Raw genomic sequence first — 10,110 nt, 5'->3', positions numbered from 1 at the left:
AAGGCATGAGTTATAGTTAATGTAGTGTGGCTACCATGTTCACTAGGACTGACAGTGGATTACAAAAGCATATTGTGCGTGGACTTCTTTGGACACTTGCCTTTATACATAGAATCAGCTTAGCGCAGAAAAACTCCAGAGGGGACAGCACACAACGTTATAGATGGGTAGGTATAAGTGGGATGATTCCAGCTGGGGTCTGACCAGAGGCACAGCTAGAGACAAATTTCGGGGGGGGGGGGGGTCTAAGTGACACTATTTATTTATTTATTTTAAAGGTTTTATATAGCGCTGGCTAGACCCGGAGGTATCAGAGCGCTTTACATGAGTATCAAACCATAGTTGCAGGTTACATCGTTATAAAGGTTACACAGTTATTAGATCATGGCAACATAGTTACATGTAAGGTCGAAACAAACAATAAGGACATATACATAAGGGAAAAAGCAGGCAAGGGGAGAGATTCAGTGGAGGGGGGTAGGAGCAGGGGAAGTAGACAGTGAATGAATGAGGGAAAGAGGAGGGGCGGGTGAGAGACACAGTGTGGAAAGAGGAGAGGGGGTGACGGGGACACAAACCGGTAGACGAGTCAAAGCTGCGTCCAAAATCCAGTAAGATGTGATCCCAGGGGAAGTGGTATAATTTCCCCATCTCTGTTGCGAGAGGCTCCCTTTACACAGTGGACTCTCTCAGAGGGGTCTCTGAGAATCCAAGGCCTACATACTGGATCCTTCCCCAAAAAGGGGAGAGGGAGTGCTTTGGCAAAGGGTGCCATACCATACCTCAACTGTGAGTGGCTCCCTTGGCGCTGTGGACTCTCTCAGCGGGTTCGCTGAGACTCAAGAGTATAAATATTGGATCCTTCCCCAAGAAGGGGAGAAGGAGTGCTTAGTGAAAGGGCACAAAGGACAGGGGGCTAGGCGGTGTGGCAGGCAAGGGGAGAGATTCAGGGGAGAGGGGATAGGAGCAAAGGAAGTAGACAAAGAAAGAAAGAGTACTAAATGGGAACAAACAGCAACAGTTTGGGGAACAGACTGTTTTCTCTCTGTGGCCATGAGTTTGCCCCATCTCTAAGGTAAAAGCCTAGCACAGGCCATTCCAGAAGCTTTGCCATCCAGGACATGAAGCACACAGTTTGTAATTCAAATTATTTTTCACAAATTCACAGAAGTTTATAGTACACTGCACATCAGCAATACAGATGTTTTCATATTAAGTTCTTGTGTGCAGAGGATGGTTTTCAGAACTAACACTGTTTAACCCAGTCATCATCCAGGGGAGATAGTTCAGAATCATGAGGCTGAGGGAGAAGATCATGAACCCGGTGAAGGCCAACTCGTGGACCGCAGGGTTCTCTGTAGAAGACACGTATGTTAGAGGGAGCAGCCATAGATTCTCCAGGACGTTCAGGATGAAGTAAATGTGGCACAAGACGTGGTAAGTGCGGGTGGAACATGGCATGGCACGATAATGATTCCAGTAGGCCACAGCCACCAGCAAGCAGGGTGCAGAGCGGAAGCCAATGCAGAAACGCCAAAACATACCTTTGTGGGCTATCCCCTCCCCAATCGAAGCGCTAATGGAGGAGAGATAATGCAGAACCCCAACCTCATCAGATAACAACTACGCTCCTCCGGTCCTGTACTCGCTAAAAATTGCCGCTCCGATTTGGTGACTGCGATCCGCGTACAAGGTAGAGACATGGTAGAGCCATGATGAATCGCCCCAGGAGACAAAGAAATCTTCCTACAAGTTGAGGTTCACTCTCATTGGCTGATATTAGTCAGAACTTCTTGGAGTAATACTTCACTCTCCATGATATAAACTCACCTACAATGCTCTGTTGAACTGATATTATAATATTCTCCATTACTGTGAAGACTGTATGTGTTAGTAGTTAGGAAAGTTAGGACTAGCATTATTATCCCCGCTCTCCCACTGTGCCCAGGCACCGACACTCAATAGCCCACACGCAGTTTGTGGTAGCCAGCAGACAAAAGAGGCGCTGGAGCAAATGATTCAAATCATCCCCCTTTTGTTTGCCCAGAGAGGGAGGCAACACATCGTCTTCATTGCAACCCCGGCAGGCCAGGTGCTGAGGAGCAAATGGCATCTGGACCATGCCGCGCTCATACGGAACTTCGACTGTTCCATTATTGAACAGGGGGGAGCAGAGCCACGTTTTGCATTTAATAAAAATTTCTTATGGGGGGAGTGATTAATTTTTAAGAAAACGTTGGGCCTGTTGGGAGGTTTGCTTCATATTTGCAACTTTTAGTCGTTTTGCGCACAAAACAATTAAGCACCTTATTCAAGAGTTGTTTGGCTCCCCCTACTTTAGCGCGCACTGTAAAAAGATCCGTGTGGGTTTTCCTATTCCTGCTGTGGAACTAAAGCCATCCACTCCCTGCCGGGCTGCATGGAGGGGAGGGAGCGCAGAGCGGAGTGAGTGCAGCACATCAGGGAGCGGAGCGAGGGAGCAGGGCGGCAAGGAACCCTGTTCACGCTGATGAAAAAAGAAACTGAAGGGACACAGAGTTATGAGGAAAGGACTCTGCAAATCTTGGATAAGGCGGACATGGATATAAGCGCGTGGATGTGACGGCAAGGGTCTTGTTCGAAATAAATGGTTCTTCTGAGAGTTTCTCCAAGCTGCTGAAGACGGAGCAAAATGATGATAACGCGTGAGTGGAATTATGCTATATATATATATATATGTGTTTTGCAATTACCTAGCTTAAAATGTACGTCGCAGCTGTACCTCAGTTGGTGACGCCCCCTCTTCCAGTGATCTGTATATACCCTACGAAGGCTGCTCAGTGGACTGAGTGCTTGCTGTAGCGATCAATGAATGGTGAACTGAAAACTGGTGGCTCCAGTGAGGTAGATCACTGGGTTGAGATCCTGCTGCAGAGATGTTTGGATGCAGAGCTGGGGCAGCACTTCAACTTTGTATGCGTGATAACATTAATGCAGTAACTATCTTATCTATTAGCCCGTCGACCCCAACACTTGCGAGTTGGCTATAAAACAGTCCAAATTACTGAAACTGTCACTAGAGCGGATGCTACTTTCTATGTTTTATTTCTTTTCGATATCTTTTGTGCTATAAACATCTTTACTTTAAAAAAAAAATGCAGAACTCTTCAAATTAGGAATGAGAGGAATTCGCTCTTGATACTCTGTCGTCATACATCTGCAGCGGACTTATCTGTGTTACTTTTGTTCAGTAAATGTTGAGTTATTGGCTAGAACATACAGGTCAGGGTTCAGTGCAGAAACGCCGTGTCTGCTTCCTTGGCGGCATACCGTGTTCTGCAGGACAGTGGAACCCTATGGTGGAAGCAAACGTTAAATATAATCGCATTTTATTCTTTTCCATTTATCTGTTGGCAATTCTGTGGGCTAGATCAGTGGGTTGAGTGCCTTCTGCAGAGATCCGCGTGTGCCCAGTCGGTCACAGGAATGGTGTTTCGATGAAAAGTCAGCCTCTAACTCTGATGAGAGGAGTCGAGAGGCGGTGCCAGCAGATATGGGCCATAGCATCGTGCTCTAGAAGATAACTTTAAAAATGCAGTTTCACCCTTGCTAATTAATACCGTGATTTGCTCTGGCACAGCCCTTAAAGCACGCGTTATGTTATTCCTCTTTCCTGCCCTTTCGAAAGTTGGCATCGCGCTGCGTTGTAATAGCAGGTCGGCTGTGCACCCTGACTCTTGCCTCCGGAGTGTGTTCATGTGTGAGCTTCAGCGGCAGTACACGTGTCGAGTATGTTACCCCTAATTCATAGCAAGTTCATTACATCACAGAGATCCAAAATGGACAAATGTGCATATGATTATTGAACACCTTTGAGAGATGTTGTCACATTCTAACACAGCCACCTTTGCAGGCGACACTTGAATAGATTGTCTCATTGCTCTTTGAGGAGAGATGGGGTGGGAGGAGAGTCAGAGGAAGGGGCTGCACAAGATGGCATTTCCAAAGCCGACAAGTAGACGGTGTCCAATGAGATTGGAGCTGTGAATCTGCCTTTATTCTTCTGGTCTTCCGGTTCCTCATTGGACTAACACATCCACTCCAGGGATCTGTATTTGATGGTCGAAGGTTCAAATCCTGGGGTATCTACTCAGCCTTTCAACCTTCAGAGGTCACTACAATGAGCACAATGACTTGGATGACAGTGATTGTTGTCTGTGAATAGACCAAAAGGCTCATCAGTGGAGAATTTGCGCTCTACAAATACGACTGTTATGTTATGATACAGGGCTGTGAGGGGGAAGTGAAGCTGCAGCTAGGAAAGGTGACTGTCCCTTGGTCAGAATGTGTTGTACTTGACCAGTGAGCATCCCTAGTTCTGCTTACGGCTTCACTCTTTTCAGATCATGTTAACAGATTGGCCAGGCTCACAGATCAGGCAGAGGCAGCACAAACACTTCTATTAGCCTTTAACCACTAGGAATGCCTATGAGTAGCGTTTCCCGCCATGGTTTTAGCGCATATGTTTTCATTTCAGAGAGGGACTGATCATGCGCAAACCAGTCTTGGAACTGCCCCAAAAGAAGTAGCCCATTCGATGGGAACACAAGTTAGCCCAAAAATTAGTCAGCACCATTAAGTATACCTAAGTAGTTTTCTGTCATGGAAATGTATGTGTGTGTGTGAGTATGTTCACACACTCACACAGAAGTCGGTATGTATGCCACAAGTCTCAAGTGTGGACTTCATGAGCACTATAGGGCTAGGTGACAGTAACACTTGTTCTTTTACAGTGTTACAAAGCCACAAGGCTGTGGAAGCATGCACACTTCATAAATAACACATCCCTGTAATTAATTACTGTTCCTACATTGACGCTGATAGATAACGTCCATAAGACATTATTCTATGGTAATATTGGGTAGTGTAGTCCAAAAACGAGCCAGCCGCACAGCTTGCATTGCTTTCAACATCTGGAATATAATAAAATGGAAACAACTGCAAGCAGACACTGCTGTGTTGTGGGACACAGCATTGGTAATGGAAGCTCAGACCGTCTGTCAACCTTAATCAAGGTGAATTGCTCTTGACTGATAAGTGTCCCCCACAAATAGATGATATGTAAATGTGGTTGTATTTGTAAAGCGCACTGCTACCCAAGTAGGGTCTCCTGGCGCTGTAACTCATACCGCTGTGGAACCCTTCCTGGCTTTTCCCTGTGAAATGTCCACTCCTGGGAACCCCCAAGGTGAAGCCAGGCATCCCAGCGCTGTTGGGGCCGTTGTGGAGATTAAGCAAGCTATTGCCCAGAGTTGCAGAGTGGGAACCATGATTAGAATAGGCACTGAGGCGAGAATTAACAGGTCCGAGGAATTGAGCCCAAGACCCGCCGAGGTGGGAATTGAACCCTGGTCCCGGGCCAGACCTCTGCATCAGGGTCTGCCGCTCTAATTATTGAGCCACACTTCTCCACTGATAGTGTGTAAAATATTATTAATGAAAGAGTTACAATAGATAACTTGTTCTAGAACCCACTGCAGGAGTCTGTGTGTACTCTGCAGACAGACTCAGTCTACTTAGGTGATGTTAATGCCTATTATTTATTATATTATTTTCATTTTATTTTGTGATGTTGCCACGTTCATCCTTAATGGCCAAGGGTATGCCCAGACATGGGTCCCGTTTTCGCTGAACCACGCGATTCAAGCTAACCTGGCTGATGAGGGGTAATACCCTGAGATCGGTCCCAAGATGCTTGTTTCAGTTCCAGGGAGGACCTGGCTCGACTGTTCCCATGAGGTGCATGGTCAGGAATGATTTGCATATGGCTGGGTCCAAACTGGGGTGACGTGGCGACAGCGCATAATTTGAGCCAGTGGTTCCGGTACTCAGCACCAACACTTAATCATCAACACTGGCACTTTTCATGAGCACCAGTTAAGGACGATTAAGTGATATGCCCAGAATCACAGGATGATGAGCCCGCAAGACTCCAACCTGGTTCCCCAGCACTTAAGTCGGCAGCTCTGGCCATTACACAACATCTTCTCCCCACTTTCATGGATAGTAGTTGGTTCTGTTTTAAGCGGCGCTAACAGGAAAAATGGGCTGGTGCAAGCTGCCTTCTGACGAGAGCATTGGCACTTATATTTTTTTTATAAATTAACCACTTCTTGGCGATCAAAATAACAATGGACTAAACCCGGATATGTGACTGGGGGTGAGTGTTTGAAAAGTTTCAACACGCCGTCCATCATTTTATATTGTGATGTTGCAATGCCTCATTTTTACCATCAAAAGAAACAGTTCAGTTTGTGGTGTTCTCCATATAATCACATTCACGTTCCTAATAAGAGAGTCCAAGTGGCTAGCTGTACCCCTATATTGCCCTGGCTGAGATACACCTATTTAGAGTCTGGTATATTTCGGGGTAAAGGCATTCTGTAAGTTGTATCTAAGCAGTGTCTCGCCTCCCGAGGATCTCCCTAGAAGGCGCTTTACAAACGTGTGCGGGCTGCCAGACGAGTTTGCAACAGTTCAGCTCTCTACCTACCGGGCTGTGCTGATCCCAGAATCAGCGTCGTGCATGGGGCGAAGCAAACACAAACACAACTCATTAAAAGAACTCATTTGTCAAAGAGTGTTAGCGGCCTCGGGCTTAGAAAAATACCGTCCCTTTGTCACACAAGCTATTTATAACCCTAGCAGTCGTCCAAATCCATTAATTGTTACCTAAACAAGCCCCGCCCCTTCTGGCTTTAACAAGCCTTTCTCGTGCCCGCGTCTTCCCTCTTCTTAGCCGTACGGTGCCCTTGGCAGGCCGGCCCACCCACCCCCTTATTTGGCCTTCCCTCCGTGAGCCTGCCCACCCCGGATCAGAGCTGTGGTACTGCCCATCGCTAGGCACCCAAAACAACACACATCAAAGTATAACTTTTATTTCAACCAGACATTTAACGTCATGCATCTGCCTGGGGCAACAACTGCATTACTCGCTTACAGCACCTTCCGTGCCTCTCCCAGACTTCTCTACAAAAGCGCTGACAATTTTGTACAATATTCAAGGTGTGAGGGCACGTTCTGAGGTGATGTCGTATGCCGCATAGGAGAACAAGTATTGGCAAAGACAGCAGGTCACCGTCACGCCTTAGACCCTTATTGGCTTTGGTGATTCTTTTTGGCAACGCTGCACAGCTTTGGTCACTGACAGTGTGCAGTATTTTTCTAAATTGGAAAAAAAAAAGTTTTAAGTGCCAACCGAGCCACGATATTCTGCATGCGTGCACATGCCTGATGACGCAAGTGCCTGCATGCCAAACTGACGCTTTTTGATGTACTGATCGAAGATGGATCGGCACATGTAATAAAACATATAAATAGTAGCGTGGATGTGCGTTGTGAAGTTTGGGGGGAAGAAGGAGGAGGGTATGGGGTGACAAGAGCACACCAGGGAGAACAACGCAGAGCGTAGAAGAAGACAACGCTCATTGGGGTAGATGGGACAGGAACATGGAGCGGTTGGTGGCAAGAATAGCAGATCAAGGGAGCTCTAGGCCTGGGGTGTAGAGGGAAGCGTGGGGACACCCGAAAAGCAAACGGGACAGCAAAGCGTTGCAGTTGGGAGCAAGCAAAGCAAACAGTGGAGAGCAACACAGAACGGGTGAGTAGTGAAGCAGTAGAAAGAGAGAGATGCAAACGGAGAGAGGGCTGGGAAATGCATGCACTTTGATCGAGTGCTGCTAATTCAGCAATAAAATAGTAGTTCCCTAAAAGTGAGAAGCGGAAGGACACATGTAATTTGGCCATTTGCTCTAAAGGAAGGAGAAACGTGATATGGAGCCCTCCAATGAATTCAGGCAAAGGAGAGTGACAGTGAAAGCAACAAATGGTAAGCAGTGGGAGGAGTATGGGAGGGGCATGTAGACAATATCTCTTGCAACCAGACATTTCCGCTGGCTTTTAGGCTTCGACCTAAAGATAAGTTCCTCTAACCAGCTATGCATTGTGGAAACCAGCTGGGTAGCTTGTGCATCACCGCTAAGTCATTAGGCTTCTTCCAAATGCCTAGAGCGGATATGGTGACCACCTCCTCTAAGTGGTAGCTGTGTGCAGCAGTCATGATTCCATCCTCTAATAGTTTACTTCGATTTCCTGAAATATACCTCAACTCCAGCCAAGACCATAAGTGAAGCGAACCATAGTCATCACTGAGTGGTGCCAGTTTCAGCTCATTTGCCGCCACTATTAACCCTTGTATTAAACCTTAATGTCAACATACCTAAACATATATAGTCATGCAGAATAGAGTTAAACAATATCACGTGGTGCAATTTATTTTTTTCTATTCAACCAAATTAGGACGACCCATAAAAACAGGTATCGTGACACCTTGACAGGAACCAGCTAATAGGAGAGGACGGATGTATATCTACCTGTTTGGACTTGTGTAGTTATGTGGAATTAAGTGATAGCTCTTACCAATGGTGGTTTTTCTTGGTTTCGATGGTGTTCTGATTGATTGCATGCCTTGTATGTTTTGGCCAAATAAGATATTTGGTTCAGATGTAGTATGTATGATGAAATTCATGAAAGGAGCTATTTATTGAGTAGTATCAATACATAATTTGTTACACATGACGTAAGAGCGTGTGGGTGGTCATGTCGACATGCAAAGGAACTCAGTAGGCTCCAATATTATTGTAGGGCTCGATGTCACTCACACTGCTAGCATGGCCGAGAGTATGACGTGGATTCAGTACAATTGATAATTCGTTATAACTTTGGACTGACCCTTGACCCCCTACTACTACTATTCAGTCCCTTTAGATTCACCGGTGTGATGTCTGATCATAAAGGTAGTTTGCCCTTAACATTTTAGTTTCAGTTGCACATAGTTGATGCTTATTGTCAATCAATGATAATTTCCGTGTTGTAAATACAAACTTAAATAAACGTCAAATAAAAAAAGGTACAATGGTGGGACAAATGTCATTTGACATAATGCACTGAAAAGGCCAAAATGCGCGCAATGCAACTTTACCTGCTCCTTTGTTTTAGGTAAAATGAAGACATCGAAACAAAGAAACTTTGGCAAAACTAATTGGTCTGGTTTGCACTCTGAGTCATGCGAAAAATGTTTTTAAACGCCTGCTACTGTGAAAAAAAACAGACAACTAATGCTTTCTGTATACAATGCATCCATAAGATACATCATTTGCTTCACGATTCAGTGTGCTTTTGAGATGTAGAGTAGCCCCTCATACATTGTAATGCAGGCACCCCATAGGAGAGAATGATGCACCAAACAGTATGAGTGATGGGGAACTACTCCTGTCTCTATGTACTGTTAAAACAAGTGGTAATAGGTACCAGACAGCCTTGCTGTCAATCCAGACCTATAAAAAAGAGCTTCAATTGTCAGTTCGTTGCCAAGGGCCTCTGGCCCGGAAATGCCTGTTGCAAGTAACACATGTGGGTGGTGGATGACAGTCACATTCCCCTCACCCACCGCCCCTCCCCTGTAGGATTTGCCTAATACAATGGAAAACCATGTAGCTCCCCTGTTATGGTGGACCACTGTGCTAATAAGTGCCCACTGCAGTTTGCATATTCCATTCCTACTTGGCCTTACTCTTACTTCCCAAATCGCTAAAACCTGTCGGCATAATTATCTGTTGAGAGATCTTGTCTGCATATCTTGCCCTGAACGTGTTTTCGGGATTCCTGTGAGGAGGTTTCCAGGGCTGACTGAGTAAATCAACCGCATTCCGTGTTTAGGTCTGGCTTCGTTGCTTCTCCGTGCATTACAATAACGCCCCCTAGTGGTAACTAGAAATATTTGCCTGTATACACACACTGCAGTTTGGGCAAGTGGCATTAAAATGCGAAATGACCGATACGCGAGGTAACAAACTATTGTAACATAGTTTCTGAATACTAAAAAATACTGCATTTTGCAAATAGGAACAATTAGAATTTCCTGGAATGGAAACTTCCCAAGTTGCACACAATGTAAAAAAAATGTATTCCTGCACTTTCAAGAGCACACAACAGCGGATGAAGTGCTCCTGTCAATACATAAATTATGCATTTCTTTCATTCACCCCAGTTTCGTTTTTGGCTGGTAAATGT

General features: G+C 45.5%; 1 protein-coding gene across 1 annotated transcript in view; it reads left to right on the top strand.

Moving 5' to 3' along the window:
* The first annotated feature begins 1,812 nt into the window (after nucleotides 1-1,812).
* The window catches only part of LOC146810831 (rho GTPase-activating protein 7-like), an 86,250-nt gene continuing 77,952 nt past the window's right edge, over nucleotides 1,813-10,110 (top strand). Inside the window, exon 1 of the mRNA XM_085617846.1 lies at nucleotides 1,813-2,684. Within this exon, the coding sequence (XP_085473972.1) occupies nucleotides 2,672-2,684 (13 nt within the window). The 5' untranslated portion in view covers nucleotides 1,813-2,671. The remainder of the gene's footprint in view (nucleotides 2,685-10,110) is intronic.

The sequence above is a fragment of the Triturus cristatus genome, chromosome 7 (assembly GCF_964204655.1).
Source record: "Triturus cristatus chromosome 7, aTriCri1.1, whole genome shotgun sequence".
NCBI classification, from domain to species: domain Eukaryota; kingdom Metazoa; phylum Chordata; class Amphibia; order Caudata; family Salamandridae; genus Triturus; species Triturus cristatus.
This window is presented reverse-complemented; position numbering and strand designations above follow the sequence as displayed.